Source organism: Symsagittifera roscoffensis, chromosome 9, assembly GCF_963678635.1.
Source record: "Symsagittifera roscoffensis chromosome 9, txSymRosc1.1, whole genome shotgun sequence".
In the NCBI taxonomy this organism is placed as follows: Eukaryota; Metazoa; Xenacoelomorpha; order Acoela; family Convolutidae; genus Symsagittifera; species Symsagittifera roscoffensis.
This window is the reverse complement of record NC_087070.1, coordinates 45,943,328-45,962,569: the sequence shown is the minus strand read 5'-3', so window position 1 is coordinate 45,962,569 and position 19,242 is coordinate 45,943,328. Positions and strand designations below refer to the sequence as shown.

Sequence of the window (19,242 nt, the reverse complement as noted above, 5' to 3'; positions counted from 1 at the left end):
AATTTATTTTACGGTTTAGCAACCAAAATTGGATTGACTTATTTGTCATCAAATTGCGCTATTGGCGTTTTTTTTTAATTTTCAACCTTAAAATGGCGAGGGAGAGGTTTTAAGAAGAAACAAAACATAAAATTTGTTTGAAAATACTCTGTGTCTAATTCTCAACGGATCTAGTTATTTTCAAGGGACCACTCTATCATAGTAGTACCCTCAACCCTGGTTGGTTATAGTATAGCCCCAGCTATTAAAAACTAACGTCAGGGTCTTCGCACAGTTCGGTAAGCTGTTTGTAGGCAGTTCTCTCTGGGAACAGCTTTTTAAGTTGAAGAATCTGCTCTGTCGTGAAATCACTGTTCACCAAGTAATGTTCACACGCTGCTCGCACTATCGCTTCAATCCCGCTATTTCCCGAAATTCCGTCTCCGCCCGAACCAGAAATCAGCTGAAACAAAACCACTCTTCTAACTCAGGCAAATTTTGGTCTGTTTCATTTTTATTCGCGTTCATTTGTAAAAATCAAGAGTGGTTTTGTTTTAGCTGGTCGCCCATGCAATTCTACAATTCTAATATCAACTTATTTTTAAATTTACTTGTTCCAGCTTGATCTTAGAGTAATGAGCAAGCAAACGACAGCCAACCATATCCCAGTTGGTCTAGCGGTCAGGATTTGCGGCTCTCACCCGCAAGGCCCGGGTTCGACTCCCGGACTGGGAACCTTTTTCTGATCACCAACTTATTTTTCTTTTATTAAATAGACAAACCGACTAATATAAATTCCATCCGATCTTGTAGACAACTAGCAAAATAACAACAACTGGCGATACTGTATATGTTTTGTTGAGTGAAACTGCAAACTTCTTCCTTCTGATAGATACTAGGATAGATACTAGACAGTGACATTTAGTGAAAAATGTAAAAAAAAAAAAATAAATAGAAGGGTTGAAGCAAGGCAACGGAAAGATCAGAGAAAGAGTCGAAGCTGCGCCGAATCCCACATTTGAAGAATTAATTAGTAAGCACGACGAAGCTGAGGGAAAGCTGGACATGGAATAATCATTTCACAGGGACATGGCTTGACAATTCAACCATTGAACCGAACTGATCCCGACCCGAGACTGATTTCCACTACGTTTTTTTATTTTTCATTTTTGTGTAATTGTAGTAGATCGTTTTTTCAACAATCAAACTCTTTCTACGTAAATGAAAGAACTCTCCTCAACTTCTTTGAAATAAATGAAGTGTAGAAATGTCATTTTGCAAAAACTGAGAGCCAAGAATGAGAAATAGAAGCAAAATACATTTCTACAATTCACTTCTTTTCTTTAGGACGACGAGGACACAATTCTCTTTCGCAGAGAGAGTTAGTTTACGGGACCGATCTACAATTACACAAGAATGAGAAAATAAAACAATGGGCGCACTTCGTAAAGTATGAGACACTATTAGCTCTGTTCTAACGGAGGATTCTCGTACTTGGATCAAACGCTTGCTACCCGCGTATGGTCTCCAACTTTTGACGATCCTGGTTCCAGCTAGCTACAAGTACGATAGCTGTTAGTGTCTCTGGGAAAATCAATAATAGAAAAACGCAGGATAGCAAACGCAAAACGGTTTCCGAAGAAGTTGACTCAATAAAAATTTATTCGTGGACGCATTTCAATTATGGACACAGCTATCATACTTGCACCTCGAATTGTTCGTGGTCTACTCTCAAATCGTGGAAACTGACAACCTAGACTCTTAGATCAACTGCGACCCCTAATCGGATCCATCACACAATCCTCAAATTTCATACCGTCACTACAAAGTAGCCGTTTAGCAAAATTACGATCAAGACTGTTTCGACCTTATGCAGCCACGAAACAAAACCTATGTCTCTGTAGTTGCCTTGCTTCAGCCCAACCCTCTGCCGAGTTCGAATCTACCTGTGCTTTGCACGTGTCTTCCAGGTCCGAATAACTTTTCTTCGGGTACAATTCCAGGTATTTGATCAAATGGTCGTTGGATAGCTTTCCATTTTGAGAGTAGTACTCACAGGCTACAGATATTAATGCACCGTCTCCATTGATGTCGCTGGGGTCGAATTTTCCACCGGAACTCGATATCAACTGAAACCGAGGAAGGTTTCCTGATTCACTCACGACAGGCGAAAAATAATTGATGAATAAAACCAACATAAGCAAAAAAGCATAAAATATCCTCCAAGATACGCTTAAAAAGAGTACTTTTTTTATAGATTATTTAAAAAAAAAACAATTAGACGAGTTTCAGCAATATCACGTTTAAAAAGGTAACACAGATGAATTAATCCATAATGGACAAAATTACGAGAGAACAACAAGATCCTTATCAAACTCCTGACCAAGACTGAAAATTTTTAATTTTCACTAAACTGCAGATGACAATACAAGCGAAATTTTGACATCAGTTTTTACAACACTAATCCATGACCATCCGATTAAAAACTACAATCCAGCAACAAATTACTGCAAAGACGATGCTACTGCAAATATTCGTAAAAAAAACTCTGAAAACGAGTCAAAAACCACAATCTACAGGTCTTTGCAAAGCAAAAGTTGCACGACCTCGAGGAAAACGAAGGAGGAATAAAAACTAGACATCGTTTCTTGACAGTGTCAGACAGTTTGCAAACTTTTATTTCGACAAAAACGGGGACTTTCAGAGGTGTGACAGTCGAGTGCATTGCGAACGAATAAATTTCAGACTCTATGGATCCACGAAGAAACTACAAGATCCTCCGGACACTAACGACAGATATTTTTATGCAGCGTGCCATGCAATGGTAGCATGCACATGATTAATTACAGCTGGACAATTCAGGTTTCAACGACTATTTCACACCTGGTCTTTGTAGAACGGACTCTGACAGATCGTCAGCAGATCCTTAGCCGAAATATCCTCTGGCAGTTGGGACAACAAGGACGCATCAAATGTTTGTTCACGTAAATACGACAAACAGATGTCGGTAAGACGAGGATCCGAGGAATCTGAGGCGTCGCCGGACGAAAAGCCACCCCCTTGACCGCCCGATATCATCTAAACAAGGTCAATCCAAATCTTCAGAGAAAACAGTTTGGAAGCAGAGCAAAGAGAATAATTAAATTGAAACAGATGCTGAACAAGAAGTTGTCAAGAACTAGATTCCAAATGTTTGCACCAAAAGATGTCTTAAAATCAAGCAACGAGTGTCATTGAAAGCAAGGAACCAATGAGACCATTAAAAATTTTTAGTTCAACAACAGAAGCTTCGTAGCTTAAAAACTGTAATAGCTATCAAATGACGATTTTGTATTGTTAGCACTTAAATTATGCCATTTAATGTTCCGGCCACTGAAAGTTCGGGAGCTTTGTGATCGGGTGTTTTATTTCATTTTATTCTTTTTTTCCCCATGCAAATTTAGGTAGCACAAAGAATCAGATGAATTTGAGTGATATATCATATTTAAAACCATTTCAATCGTGATTCGGTCGACATAAATTACGTCAAAATATTTTGATTTTTAGCCAAATTTAGTGAGTAAATCAGGCAATTAGAGCAAAAACCGTTTTCTTCAGCTATAAAGCTTGTTTTGCTTAAAAAAACGTTTTATGAAGCTTCAGTTAGCAATTTCCCAGCCCGAAAAAAATATAGTACAAAAAATGTTCATGATTTTCATGTAACTTGCAATTATAATTGATAATGTTTCTAAAGCTAAGTTTTTTTCACTCGCCCTTCTCCCTACATGCATAAAAAAACGACAAAACTTTGAAAAAAAATTCTTAAAAAATAACCCTGGCCGGAACTTTTCTTTGCTTTAGCTACTTACACAGTCTGATAATACACTTGATAATATTGGATCATCGTTGACAATCAATCAATCCATTTCTCTTGAAATTAAAACTAATAAATTTCGAAATATTTGGGAATATAGTTTAAAAAAGAGCGGATTAAATACTGGAGACTGTTGATGCTTACCGCAATGGCGCTGGACAGTCCACTTCCAATACTTGTCTTTCCTCGCTCTTCGGTTGTATATTTCTCTGTCAGGAGAGTGTCGTTGTACAGATGGGTCAGCAGTCGAGCCCTGTCCGATTCGTTTCTCAATGACGTCATAGCCGAGAGCTGGGTGGCTTCACTTGCGAACGCCACCAATCCGACTTTGGACCCGAGCGGAACTTGGTTCATGATGTAGTTACCAACTGCTTGCCTGATTTCATTAGTTTTGTCAACCTGAAAAAAACGACAGCTTTATTCGTTAAAAGCTAATTTGCCTTCTTTTAAGCAAAATAATCAAACTTGGACATGAGCCTTTCAAAATCTATATTCCGTGTAATTTCAATAATTATCGTTTCAGATGCCATTGATCATCTAGAAGCAGTTGCAACCTCAACCCCTTTGCTAACGCCAGCAAAAAAAAATAAAAATTCCCTAATGAGTGTAGGTAGTTCGCTTACGTTTTCTCTGGTGGAAACATCTATTACGAAGACGATCTCTTTCGGCCTCTGGACCACATACTTGAACTTGGGCTTCACGTCTTTGATCACATCAGCAGGCACAGCTGCGTTATTCCCGTCCTAAAAAGAAAAATCATTTTGAAAAACTTGCGAATTGATGAGACAAATTGGGTTTTTTTTTGAAAATTGCTTTCGGTCAGACAAATTAAATAACACGAAAGTTTTGAAAGGATGTTAAATTTATTGTACCCCATAGCTTCACTCTTCGAAAACTACCATCTACGGGCTTCAATTGAAATGTCAATTCCGTTAAAACATCCAGTAGTATTGTGCATAATGATGAAATTCAAGTTCGAATCATCAAACTTCATAATTCAGGAGAAATTCTATTGTCAATTCAGTCTCGTTTTTCTACCTTGAAGTCCGGGTGGTCTCGCATGACAGACCAGGCTGATCTTCCGTTGCACATGGCATTATGCTTGTTGGGGGCTTCCGAGTTGTGGCGACGTCCAGCTGGGGTGTCGGGCTCATCGTCACAGAACTCAGTGATCTAAAACCAAATGCAGAATTTTCAACTTACCATAATTTTGTTTTATCATTAGGGAGCCAAATGACGTCCTTTATTTTGCAAAGCCCTTCCAATTTCATTTTTCGAATCAGTTTTGCCCTATGCCGTCCAATTTATATTGGTTTTACACACAGACGAAGCGCAGCTTCTCGCCACTTACGATACAACTTTAAAAAAAATGGCAGCAAGACCAGAAAAACTAAGACGCAAAAATAGAAAAGAAAAACTAATTTTTGTCGGAAATGAGGGCAAATTTAAGGAAAAACGCTATTGCCAGTATTAAATAAGCATTAAAAAAACAAATAGCATCAAGCGGATACTGAGCAGACAGTACTTGGGACGACGACTGTTGAGCCAAAAAGTGAGCTTTAAAACATTAGGGACAAAGAAAACACATTTCCAAAGTTTTACGCCCAACGCTCCTTCAGCAGAAGTGATAAACTATGAGGCAACTTAACAGATATACACCAGCTGAAAAATATATGTTGCAAGACATTCTGTTCTTTTGCCATCAGAACAGCCGATCTAACCGAATCAAATTTATTTGATAAAACAGTTATTAATCGGAAAACAAAGCCAACAAACAGACGGAAAAGAGTCAATGAATGCAGGTAAACAAAAAAACACTGACTTCTTTACCGAAAAAATATCAACTTTCGAACTTCAAAAAAAACGATAGATTTGCCAGTATTAAATAAGCATTAAAAAAACAAATAGCATCAAGCGGATACTGAGCAGACAGTACTTGGGACGACGACTGTTGAGCCAAAAAGTGAGCTTTAAAACATTAGGGACAAAGAAAACACATTTCCAAAGTTTTACGCCCAACGCTCCTTCAGCAGAAGTGATAAACTATGAGGCAACTTAACAGATATACACCAGCTGAAAAATATATGTTGCAAGACATTCTGTTCTTTTGCCATCAGAACAGCCGATCTAACCGAATCAAATTTATTTGATAAAACAGTTATTAATCGGAAAACAAAGCCAACAAACAGACGGAAAAGAGTCAATGAATGCAGGTAAACAAAAAAACACTGACTTCTTTACCGAAAAAATATCAACTTTCGAACTTCAAAAAAAAAAACGATAGATGCCCTTCAAGCTCTTCGAATTTCTAGAACAATTTATCATTTGCAATTTATTAATAAAATTAATCCAATTCGAGCAAATCTTTTATTTCGCTGAGAAATCTGAAATTTAAACCCCGTTTTCGCTGTTTGATAGTGGAGTTTGCATTCCTTTTAACTAAGGAAACGAGCTGAACCTGAAAAATAATCAGAAGTCAAACTTTTCCTGAAAAAAAATCATTGCGACCTATATAAGACTCTGAATTACTTTAATCGATTCTTGAAAAGTCTAAATTCCGATAACATAATGCTTGCTAATCGAAAGCGAAATTACTTTAAAAAATAATTATAAGGTTAGCCGCCTTTGCCCGCAGTTTGCATAATGTGTTGCAAGTTCTCCATTTTAATAGTATTTGAAAATCGTTTCCATTCTCGCATATTTTTCGACTTTTTACGTGAGATAAATCTCAGAGGCGCACGATTGGCAACACATAAATTAACTTTGCTGTTTTCATTTATTGAATAAAATTCGCCGATTTCGAAGCCTAGTAAATTCGCTGACAATTAAAACTCGCTGACAATTAAAACAGACAGTTGGAAAAAAGTCAATGAACGCAGGTGAAAAAAATTGGAAAAACTTTCGAGTTTCAAACATAAACACTGAGACGAAGCTGCGCTTCGCAAAAACTTGTGAGAACACGGCCAAAAAGGAGCTCTATGAAGTGAAATAAGAAAAAGTAGAAATGTGCCTCGAATTAGCAAAAACTCGGCTACGTGTCGGATTTGAATCTCCGATCTAGCAAACTTGAGTCTCACGCGCTAACCAGTCAGCCACGGATGCTTAAAATCCCCAAAGACTAGCCACAAACAACGCATCTACATATGCTAACAAACTGCCGATTCGATGCAGCAAAGTAGCACCAAAAACAAAAAGACACAAATTTGCATACAATAATTTGGAAAGCTTAAAGCCAAACTATGAATAAATTATGCATTTCAAAAAAAATTGCGAGATACATTGAGTTAGAAAATTTCTGAAATGCGACTTCGGTTGGGGAAAAAAGAAAGTTCGTATTAATACACTTAGCTTCGCAAAGAAAAATAGATGGCCTAAAAGCTCTGAAATTCTAGATCAATTTATGATTGAAACTATTTTGATTTAAGTACTCCAATTTGAGAAAACTGGATCAATAGGTAAATTCTGCTGGAAAATCTAAAAGATTAAAATCCACTTTTACAGGGTATCCCCTGTAAAATATAAATGTATCCCAAAAAAAGGGGTTGATCTGCCAAAAAGGGATGTCGCCAAAAAGGAGTCGAAATGGGGACACCTAGGGTTATAATATGGTCGAAGTCCTGAATTTATGGGGGGAGGAGTCCCGTAACTTCTTTTGCCCTGGAAACAGCCCTTAAGTCACAGTAAATTCAGCCCTTAATCCACGCCAGCCGTATATGTATCTTCTCTTCGTCTTCACTAACCTGCGGTAGAGAGTGCATGAACATGACAGATCCAGTGACTCCTTCCGGTTGGTCTCTGTCTGGCATGAACATACAAGTGTCAGACGGCAGGTCAGTCTCCAGGCCTTAAACACAAAAATCAAAACAACTTCTCAACTTGAGTAACTCCAATAAGTTAGAGCCTATCAACAGTCCCGCATCAAGTTCCAACAAGACTATAGTTGCAGGATTTTCTCAGAGGGCCGGATTTTCATAAACATTTCTGAAAATTCAAGACTTTTTCGGGTCGACCAAATTGATTTTCCAAGCGCTCCCAGAACACAATAAAGACCCTATTTTGACAGTAACTTCTTCACCGCAGGCAAAATTTTCAAAAAACAGACAAAAAAGGCGTATATTCAGAGCGCACTCTCTTTCAAATTTAGTACATATTGGGGCCGAAGGCGCAATTGGAAAAAAAAATAGATTCAGTCGGACTCGAATGCATGTCGTAAAACATAGCCAACTGACAGTTGGAACAGCGTAATGAACTAAGTTAAACTGACTTTGTTGATAAAATCTCAACTTTCGAATTTCAAAGAAAAAAATAGATGCCCTTTAATCACATTGAATTTCTAGAACAATTTATGGCTCTTTTTTGATAAAATTAACCCAACTTAGGTAATGTAGGTAAAGCTTTTATTCCGCTGGAAAATTAAATTCCACTTTCGAAACTAGAAATTGTTTGTTTTTTTAGCTAAGTTTCCACGTTCGCAAAAAAAATCAGTTGAGCTAAAAAAACTACATATATACCTCAGTACATTCATAAATGCCTTAATATGTATGAATGCACATCTGTAGTTATTAGAGCATTTTTGGACTTTTTCATGAAAAAAAAACAAACAAACAAAAAACCACAAGCCCTATATCAGATTCTACACTGCGTTCGTTTTTCTTAAATATTACCAAACGGGTACTATTAAAGCCAGTTTCGTGAAAATTTGCTGTTTGATCGTCGATTTTGTCTTCCTTTAACAAGTGACACGAATTGAACTTGAGAATCAAATTTGGATTTCAGCCTGAACTTTTCCTGAAAACTAAAAAAATAATACAGAGGGGAAGCTGCGCTTCAAAAACACTATCGAGAACACGACAAAAAGCAGCTCTACAACGAGCAATAAAATTCGGTTGTCTCGGATTCAATCTGCGACCAAGAGAATATAAGTCTCACACACAGACAACTCAGCCATTGACGCTTAATAAATCACAAACACTTGCCCCAAATAAGGCAGAGAACAGATGCTATGAAATTTCCAATGATACAGATCGTGATTATAGTAATATAGTAATGTTACGAAGTATAGTAATGTTACGAAGTAAGATATGAAGAATAAATGTTTTCACGATAGTTATTTTGTTCACCAGAAAAAATTTCATTACATTATAACAGCATAAAATTAGTTTATTAAAACTGCAAATCAAATGTGGTTGGAAGTCTAAAAATCTACTTAAAATGACTTTTCATGTTTAAAACTGTATCAAAACATGTCAGCGTGAACATGTGAACAAATTTTTACATTTCCTTTCATGCAAAATGCTGAGTAAACCATTTTTGAACAGCTATATTTTGTAACTTTACTAGATGGGTGGAAAACTGGAAAAGAGCCAAGGTTCGAATTCATACACTGCGGTCGCAAGTGTGATCACGACTTAGTTTTTAACGGGAATTAGAGTCAGTACTGGGTTTGGTTTTAACACCTTTCGTGAAGGCTAGAATAAAAAAATACTCACAGTCCAAACAAGTATTTTCAGTTTTCGCGTAACTAGCAGAAATAATTAAATCTAAAATTAATTCTATCCAAAGTTGCTAAAAATTGGATAAATTATCTTTTTCAAAATCGTTTGCATGCAGAAGTTACGTCGTTTGCATGCAGAAGTTACGATTTCGTTTACTCCGCGCTAAGATTGAGCAAAATTTCTCCGGTCTCTAGATTTTTCAGAACGCTCAAGACCGATGATAGCAACTTTTCGAAAATGCGAGTTTAACATTAATCTTTCCTACTCGGATTCACGTCTAAAAAATACGAAAAAACCTATCTCAATCTTTTGACTGAAAAATGTGTCTCTCGTCAAATAATATCAAAAACACTTAAACAAGCTTTTTCTTTGAACTTATCAAGGGAAATCGGATATTGCCAGAACTCTTCGGCACTATTAGAAAGTTCTTAACCAAAGCCAAAAAATAGAGATAATAGATAAAATCACTTTTCGCGGTCGTTGGGGAAAAGCCAAAAATTACCAAAACCCATCTCAAAAATACAAACATCGCAAAACAGCATTAATCAACTGCAATTATTCCCGGGTTCTAGGGCCGCATACAAAAAGTCAGGGAATTCTAGTGGGGAGGAGCTAACCGATTTCGCATTTTCCTCCAGTGACAGCGTCCTGCGGTTTGCCTCTTATTTGTGCAGAACATCGAGTTGGGTGCAGAGATCCGTCCATTCCGTGGTAGAACAACTTAGTGGGCGACTGGTCACTCGATCCAGACTCGTCGAACAGTCCCCATCTCAGATGCCCCCATTCACGAACCAACAGTTTACCTGAACATTACAATCTAACTGTAGTTCAATTACCTATATTTTCTTATTTCCAGCTGAATCCAAACACTTGCGAGAACACGACAAAAAGCATCTCTATAACAAGCAGTAACAAAAATTAGAAATAAGTCTCGAATTAGTAAGAACTCGGCTACATCTGAGATTCGAACCTACGACCAAGATATTAAGATTCCCACACCCTAACCACTCAGCTACGGAAGATTAATAGACACCAAAAACTAGCCAGAACAAAAACAGCAGAGAACAGATGATAGGCAATTTCCAATCCTACAGTAAAATTTCGAAATAAGTGAACACTTTTAACGAACACTCTTATTTTCGAGTTAGGTTTAAAAAAGAAGGTTCGTAATAACACACTATGCTGATCGCAAGTGTAAACAGTGATAGCCTGTTGCTGAGCAGAAAAAGTTAACACCACGTTCACAAAACGGCCCAAAATTTTCAATTATGTTCATCAAAATTAGTAGTTTCTTTTGGGTGGTACGATGAAACAACTATACAAACGTATAGTTTAAAAAAATCCGTGAGGCGATAATTCGTAATATGCGACAATTAGTAACAAGCGACAATTAGTAACAGTAGATTCAGCGGGAAACACTGATTCACGCGCAATATTCCTCTCGTAAAGGATGTAAGCGCAGCGGGGCAGCGTATTCTAATTGCCATTGCCCTGTTACAAATTTTCGCATGCTACGAATTGACAGTTGTCACAAACTGTCGCCCTACCAGAAAATAGGCATAATCGACAACAATGGCCTTCAAGAAAACTATTTGTCAACAAAGCCCCCAATAGAGGTTCAAAAACTAGTTATCACAAAAATTAATTTATTTTTGGCCAAATAACCAATTTAACGAACGTTATCATCGCTTTACTCGTTCGCTTTGATCACATGAAATTATTCAAAACACAAAAATTTTATCGTCACTGGGATAACTTAGTGAAAATTTTTTAAATTTTATTCCAATCACAACTGAAAGGGCTTGAATATGAAATATCGCTCAACCCATTCCGATGATAATTTGTGGTACCTGATTTTGCGTGGAAAACAAATACATATATAGAAAAAAAATATAGTAAAAAATAGTTAACTAGGCACAACCGTTAACAGTTTTTTTTAATTAATCAAAAACAATGAAAGAACAGAAGCAAAAAAAGATCGAATTTTTTGCACAATTAGTAAGATCGAGTTTTCTCAGCCTACATGAACAATTTTCAAGAACGAACGATATTCAATCGCTTTACTAGTTCAAAATTAGAGAAAAACTCAGTTTCAAACCAGCTTTTCTCATCACTGTGACTTTTTGAAAACTTTTTGATTGCTCGAATCACGACAAAAAGGACTTTAATTTGATATATCATTCGACCTATTCAAACGATTCATTGCGGAACCTGATTGTTCGTGGAAAACAATAAAAGGAAAAAAACACGGGAAGACAAACCTCTTCCCCATTTTCAAAGGTGGGAACGTATATAATTATACTTAGATATTATCTTTGGACCGTTTATGACATTCACGGCTACCATTCTTGCGAAAATTTAAAGCCTCCATTTTCAAGTCTTCTGCCATTAAATGCATACTCCATAGTTTAATTTTTCTTTGGAAATAGCATTCAGGCCACTGTAAATGATTGCAAGCTGATAACTTGAAAAAAGGCTACGGGAAAATTAATCTTTTCAAGTTTTTTCCATAACCTACGTATACTTACCGACATTTCCGAATGCCTGTTTCGTATATCTTTCGTCCGTGACAAACTTCTCCGTCAAATGAATGTATTCCCCTGGTTCTCCGCACTCTCCTGTCTGTTTAGTGTACGGTGCATCAGCAAAAGAGGGATTCCTCTCACTCACTAAAACAAAAAAAGTTTGAAGCCACACCTGTTTGCAGTGCAGAACCTTCACTTCGGATACTACTGTTGTCTTCAGATTAACTAGCAATCCAGTGCAGGATTCCTGCATTAATTTAATATAAGCAAGAGAAACATGAAATAAATTTCATCATAGAAGATTTCGAATTCAAAAATTTCTTTACGATCAAAAGAAGCTCAAAAGAGAAGTTCAAGTCCATGCACAGCGCAAAATACTGTTGACAGTGTATAAAATTAGTCAGACGAAACTGCTATAATACATGTTTTTTTAAGTTGTGTTTCTTACAGAGAAGTTGTGATTTTTCTTCAAAACTCAACTCAAATCACAAAGAAAAATAAATGCGCACTCGATAATCAAACGATCGAAAAAAAGTTTTCAATCAAAAACCTAGACTAAAAAGATTTAAATAAATTTTTCAAAATACAAAAAAAAAGAATTTTCTCCCAACCGCAGCAATTATCGTTTTTCGATGCTTTAAAAATTTTTGAGAAACTAAGACAATTCAACAAAACATAGTTTCATATGAATAAGATGATTAGACAAAACTTAGGTTGATTTTTTGTTTTCTGAAAAACCTTGGTTGATTTTTTCGAAACTGAAAAAAAACCGGGTGTGCTTCTCTCAAATCTAAACTATGATTTAATAGTCAAGCCAGTTCAACAAATTACGAAGGATGATAAAAGTATCAAACAACACTCGATTTAAGGATAGAGATGAAAAAAAAATGCAACACCTGCGTTGGAAAAACAACTGAAAGAGAAAACGAAAAATGAATGCAAACCGCATATTATGAAAAACAAAAAAAGAAATTGCTGCTAAGTTTATTCTAACAAGAAAACAAAAACACATTTGAAGACACGGATTCTAAGTAAAACTTCAAAAAAAAACATGACAAAAATCATTGAGTAACTTTGTTGAAAGTAGGTAAAAAAGGAGTAATTTTGTTTGAATTCCAAAGTAGAAAATGAGAGTAAAACTTAGGAAGACTTCTTTAAAAAATCAAAAAGAAATCAGTAAAAAATTTGATTGCAAGAAAAACTTACAGCACCACTGCTGTTTTTTACACTCAATTAAAAATTTTATTTGAAAAATTTAAAAACAACAGAAACTTGAAGCAAAAGTTCGTCAAAAGTATTTCAACATTTTACTAAGAAAAACAACGGAATTTGAAGAGAGTAATTATTTATTTAAAAAACAGCCATTTTAAACAAAAGCAAAAACCAGTTCGACGCTTTTTTTTTTTAATGGTAGCAAGGCTTTTGTACAAAGAATGTGAAGTTGCTGAACGCTTCACCATGTCGAGATAGCGAGTAACTATTTATTATGTCAAAAAGGTCTTGCACAGTCGAAAAATGTCACACGCGTTTAAATATAGTACATAGTAGGCGAAAAAGTACACGAATTGGATTTTGAAAAAAAAAACCGTTTTAAATATTTATTTCGAACGCTTTAAACAGATGGGTTACAATGACAACCTCTAACAGGGCACATACTTCTGTGATCCTGCGCGGTCAATTAAACCTATTTGAAACAATTATTTTAAACTTGGTCAGAAAAATCATTGCCATAGGTCCTCGTAGCCGGTTCAAGTAACTTTCTTGAACTTAGCACAGTTAATAGGAGCAACAACTAAAATGAACAAGTCTCTGTAGCCTCCACAACATCTGCAGAGCAAAATAGAGGCTTTTCAGACAGCGGAAACACAACTGAGCTCATGCAGCAGTACCAAAAATTAAGTTCAAGAGGGGCTTTAGCTTCCAACATAAAAACTGCAGCCCAAAACCAAGAATATTATTGAAATGAAAATTAGCATAATGGAATGTAGTATCGAAACGTATCACCAAGCATCGAAAGAAAGGCTCGAAATAGGCCGGATTCGAGTTTTAAAAAAGATACACAGAAAGTTGCAGGTAAACAAGGCAAAACATGAATCAGTTCAAACCTGCATGTGCTTAAAAAACAGCGATTACGCACAAAACGGATACTAGATGAAACTTCGCAGGTTAGTAGCAGCTCTTTAACCTATTTGCACAGCTATATGAGATTATGATTCCTGAACATGTACATTTGGTTGAAACATATTTGGAAGGTCTCACAGATTGATAATCGTCAAAACTTTTTAAAACTAGAGGGTTAGGAATTTCAAAATTAAAAACTTTTCAAATTAAAGTTTTCTAAAAACAAAACTTCAAAAAAACTAAAATCTTCACATTTCGAATTTTTTACAGACTTGAGCAGTCACATTTGGAGGCCCCTGATAGTACTTTGACAGTCCCCAAGTAAAGGGTTAGGAATTTCAATTTCAAAAAAAAATAAATTCAAGTTTATTGAAAATTTTTATTAAAAAAAGAAAAAACGTCATATCTCAACAACTACAAAAATTTGAGCAGCCTTATTTAGAGGTAGCATTCATGAACCCTGAGAGTACTCTGACAGCCCCCACCTACAGGGTAAGGAATTTCTTAATTTTTCTCAGAAATTACAGTTTTGAGAAAAAATAATTAAGTTTTCTGAAAATTTTTTGAAAAATCACAACAAAAATGATATCCGGAAAACTAACAAAATAGGTCTTGCTTTGCACTGTTTCCTGTGGCAGATTGTTCCAGTCGAGAGGTGATCTTATCGTGAAGAAATTTTTTCGCATTTCTAGATTTGCTTTACGTACTACTGCGGCGAACAACTGCCGCAGCAAGACGTACATATGACGATACAATGAAGGGACCAGGACCCCATGTGGAAACACAGAAGCCGTCCTACTACTACTACTAATACTGCTACTACTTTACATGCGTTACCTCTAGAATCCCTATCATTCCGCTCGAATAGTCCCGCAGTTTACAAGAGGTACAATTTATCTCAACATTCAAAATCTATTATTTGCTGCTTGCGAAAATTAAATTGGTAAAACCACCATGATGCTGATGTTGCAGAGATGTGTGACGCTGAGAAGACGCTGCGAAAACGGCGCGGGAAAACGTAAGATTAACAGCAAACATAGTTACCTATTACATTAGCCCAATCGATTCCTTGCTTGGAGGAGGCAGAGGAGAACTCTGAAGTTGATGAGATATTGGAGAAGTTGAAATGGTCCCAAGTAGAAGGCAGAGAAACTACAACTTGATTGAAGTACGCTCGTCGTCCGGTTGAATTGAAGAGTGCCTCAGAGAAATCAATCCAGGTTCGCTAAGAAAAAATATCGTTACGAATTTTAAAGACTACCTTTTTAAGAAAAAAAATGATCAAGTATTCACCTCGATACCGTCAAGAAAATCTTGAGACGGCAGTATCTCATCATTTATAGCAATCAGGAGGCCAGAATATCCATTGTTTTCCAGTTCGAACTGCGTTCTACGCTGAGTGAGTGCTGAGCACATCACACCAATTGCCAATAAGGCAAAGAATTTGAAACTTTTCATCTCAAAGCTTCGACAGTTTTTTCGATAAGTGTTTCTGACTTTTAATATCAATTACAAGATGCAATTACAAGATATTGTTTTTCTGAATTACAATTTTCATTCAAAAAATACGTTATACTACAAATTCCAAGAAATAAGAGCTTAACACGCGCTTCACAATTCGAAAAATTGTTTTCGCAAATTGATATATACCAGGACAAAATAAACATGTTGATTTCACATGATATCCATGTTGGTAATACCCATGTTGATTTCAGCAACAAACAAGGATACCCGGTACCCGGTATAAGTAATGTCAAGTGAACAAAAACTGCTAAGAAGTAGAAGGTAGATATTTCAACAGTACCAGGATATATGGTACTAAAAACTGCATTTTAAGCAGAAGTCACAGAAAGTACAAAAACAGTTTGTCGACCAGGATACCCAAAATCGGATTAAACAAAAAAATGTACAGAAACAGTTCAGAAACTATCTAGACGAGTTCTTAACAATTTACAAGTCATTTCTTGTGTCAACAATTAAGTTAATAACTCGATGAGTTGTTTTCGATGAAAATGAAATTATTTGATGTACATATTGATTATGAAACTCTCAACTAAGAAAAAAAATTAATTAAAATTTCAAAACAAAAATCATACGTCATGGAAAATCAATTTGCAAACATTTGTGTAATGTGAATCATGGAAGATACGAATTACAAAATGCTCCTTCTGATAAAACTACTAAGGATATGTTAGACTTCAGCAAGAAACTAGGATACCCGGTATCCGGTAAAAGTAATGTCAATTGAACAAAAACTGCTGAGTTTCTTGTATTTAAAGCACATGTCAAAGATAAAAACAAAAACAGTTTGCCTTTCAGGATACTCAGAATCCAGTCGAACAAAAAATAAACAGCAGCGGTTCGGAAACTAGCTCTTAACAATTTACAACCAATTTCTTGTGTCAACAATTAGGTTGCTAACTCGATGATTATGAAACTCTAAACTGAATAGTTTTAATTTACAATTTGAAAAAAAGCAATTTGTTTTTGACGACGAAACACTTGAGTAGGGTTTACAAGGCCAACTTGTCGTAAAAGACCTTATAACACTAATTGGGAATTAGATAGATGTAGATATAGATGAATCTTAATTATTTTGATCTAGATCAACAAAGCTAGATCCAATCGGCTGAGAAAAAAGGCTAACACTAAACAAATCAGGCTTGGCACAAAGAAAAAAGTCAGATGAACAGTTTCAAGACTAAATACCAATACAACACGATATACTGGGTGACTCAAATTCTGATTGTATATTAATAACTGATTTTAGAAACAGCACTTGTAACTTTCACCCGGAATTATATACCGACTGAAAATAAAGCTAGGTCCTAAAACGACTGGCTAGCGTCTACAAACAGCTTCACATGCTTTTAACCCTCTCTACCAAAGCCAGTTCAATGTGTGGTCCATTATCATAGGGTCAATAAAATCCGTACTGTTCAAGGCTATCGGCCAGATCGCGCGAATTAACTTAGTTACAGGCACAAATAGTGAACTCATGATTGGGTCTCAGAAGTCACTCCTAAAACCAGCGCTATTACTTATAATCTTAATATTATTGTTTTTGTTCAGTAGATAAATATCATCTTAACCCTTTGCCTCAACTCCTAGTTTTTCATATTCCGGAAAATGAATAAGATGTTAATTACACTCAACTCAAGACATGCCAGGAAACTAAAAGTTGTTAAAATTGAGTTCTCAGTCTCTTCCAAAGACCTTTCCGGATTCTTGAGCCCGGTCGAATGTTACATTCGACCAGAATGGACAAAAATGCAGATTCCGAATTGACAGTTTTGAGAGATTAGTGACGATATTGGGACGATTAGTCAAACGGTGAAGGTCAAGGTATTCTGGTATTTTGAAACTTTAAAAATTCGAACTGAGAAGTCGCACTTCTGAGAAACGGCAAAAACCGCCATTTTGGAAGAAAACCAGAAGAAAATCAGAACAACAATAGTTGCGATAGTGATAACTACAAGAATTGCGATAGAAAAACAACAACGAATAGCAGAGTTAACAGAGACCGTCCCGAGTTGCAACGATTGTGTCGCTACAACCGTTGCAAAACCGTTCCCGAAAGCCTTCTGGATTACAGAAAAATTGAATTTAATGTGTTTGATTCAGTGGATTCATCAATCCGGATGGGTCCAAATAGCATAGTTTTTCGCAAATTTTTTCAACTAAAGCGTTTCAGATCGGGTTTTTTGCAATGAACTAGAAGAGTATAGGCCTTCTGAGCTCGGATCAAAAACTTTTAGGTCGAAAAGAACAGAATTGCGGAAAAAGTTTGGCGGAACCTATAAGAGGGAAGTTTTTTGACTTTGGAAAAAAGACGTTTTGGTTAATAACTTTGGAACGACTGGACAGATCCAGTTGATCTTGGTACGATTAGATCAAAAATTAGCTGGGCTTACTAATAAGAACAAAAATTATTCGAAAAAGTAAGCTTGAAAATTAATTTTTTGAGATTGTTTTTAGCAAATTCACCAATTCGGGAGGGTAGACCCTTCACGTTTTATAAAATGTTTTCTGGAAACCCCTTACACCCCTACCAAAAGGTGATAACGGTTGAATAAAGCAATTTTAAGCTGTTATAGAAGAATAGGGAAGACTAAAGGCACTAGAAAACCTTGATCGAGCCGAAATTAGGCTAGCGATAAGACCCTTCACCGTTAGTGTGAATTGTTAGACAAGGGGCTTAACTTCAATCCGGAATGGGCTAGGGAAGGACCACATACCCTTCCTAGTTGATACAAACAGCATAATAGCATCGGAGAACGTATCCGGAAGGGTATAGGATGAAAATCAAGGAAGTCAACGTAAAGCTAAACCGGTGGGGTCCCAATCCGGAGGGGGTCCAAATTTTTCCTAATTCGGAGGGGTCTCAATCCGGAGGGGTCTCATTTTCACAAAACCGGAGGGGTCCCAATCCGGAGGGATCTTACATTTGCTAACCCAGAGGGGTCCCAATCCGGAGGGGTCTCCATTTTGCCAATCCGGAGGGTTCCTATTTTTGCCAATCCGGAGGGGTACTGTTTTTTGTCAAACCGGAGGGTATTATTTTTGTTAAGGACTTAGGTAAACAGAAGGAAAGATAATAGTGAGAGGTATTGGGTTATTAGGAGACAGGCTAGGAACCAGTGACTGCACTGGTAACTTGCCTTTCAAAAAAGACCAGACCAAAATAAAACAGGTCCAAACTCGGATATTCGCGACACTAAGTCTAAATTAAAAAAGAGTGTGTGACTCATTGGTGTGGATTGAAATCCAAAACGTTTTTGAGAAAAGAGACTGCCCTGAGGGTTTTAGTAGGTCTAGCTCGGGCAGTCCGAAGGCAGATAGGTAAAAGGAGACTCGGTGGATGCAATAGACGCGCACTTGAGAAAATTACTGCCTTCAAGTTTTGTCTGTTTGGTGCAGCACCAGTCATGGAAAGCACTTTCTTTAAAAATGCAAATTCGAACATTGTATTGCGACTGACTAAAAGTACAAAACACATACGTTTTTCATAAAAATATTCTTATTTTGTTATTTCTGGTTTTAAATCATTAATACTTGTGCTTGATTGGGTAGTGAGTACACTATCTTTTAAATTGACTGATATCATCATACTATGCTATTTCTCAAATCTTACGATTAATAATCGATTATTGTGGATAAATTGTATATACGCTGTACCGTGATAACATACGAGGATTGATGGTCACTATTTAATAGAAACTTTTGGAGTTTTTTGTGTTGTGTTATTATGATCATTAGTCGCTTAAGA

General features: G+C 36.4%; 1 protein-coding gene and 1 non-coding gene across 24 annotated transcripts in view; one reads left to right on the top strand and one right to left on the bottom strand.

Annotated features, from left to right (window-relative positions):
* The window catches only part of LOC134854903 (uncharacterized), an 86,425-nt gene extending 70,879 nt beyond the window's left edge, over positions 1 to 15,546 (bottom strand). For all 23 annotated transcript variants that reach the window (XM_063871268.1, XM_063871269.1, XM_063871273.1 and 20 more), the window contains exons 1-11: positions 15,267 to 15,546; positions 15,018 to 15,198; positions 11,856 to 11,996; positions 9,945 to 10,130; positions 7,573 to 7,676; positions 4,871 to 5,005; positions 4,456 to 4,575; positions 3,977 to 4,231; positions 2,863 to 3,057; positions 1,926 to 2,108; positions 257 to 442 (exon numbers count right to left, since the gene is read on the bottom strand). In XM_063871268.1, coding sequence (XP_063727338.1) covers positions 257 to 442; positions 1,926 to 2,108; positions 2,863 to 3,057; positions 3,977 to 4,231; positions 4,456 to 4,575; positions 4,871 to 5,005; positions 7,573 to 7,676; positions 9,945 to 10,130; positions 11,856 to 11,996; positions 15,018 to 15,198; positions 15,267 to 15,431 — 1,851 coding nt within the window. In that variant the 5' untranslated portion in view covers positions 15,432 to 15,546. The remainder of the gene's footprint in view (positions 1 to 256; positions 443 to 1,925; positions 2,109 to 2,862; positions 3,058 to 3,976; positions 4,232 to 4,455; positions 4,576 to 4,870; positions 5,006 to 7,572; positions 7,677 to 9,944; positions 10,131 to 11,855; positions 11,997 to 15,017; positions 15,199 to 15,266) is intronic.
* On the top strand, positions 643 to 714 carry Trnae-cuc (transfer RNA glutamic acid (anticodon CUC)). Its single transcript has one exon. It is a non-coding gene; the product is annotated as a tRNA-Glu (tRNA).
* Positions 15,547 to 19,242: the final 3,696 nt, after the last annotated feature.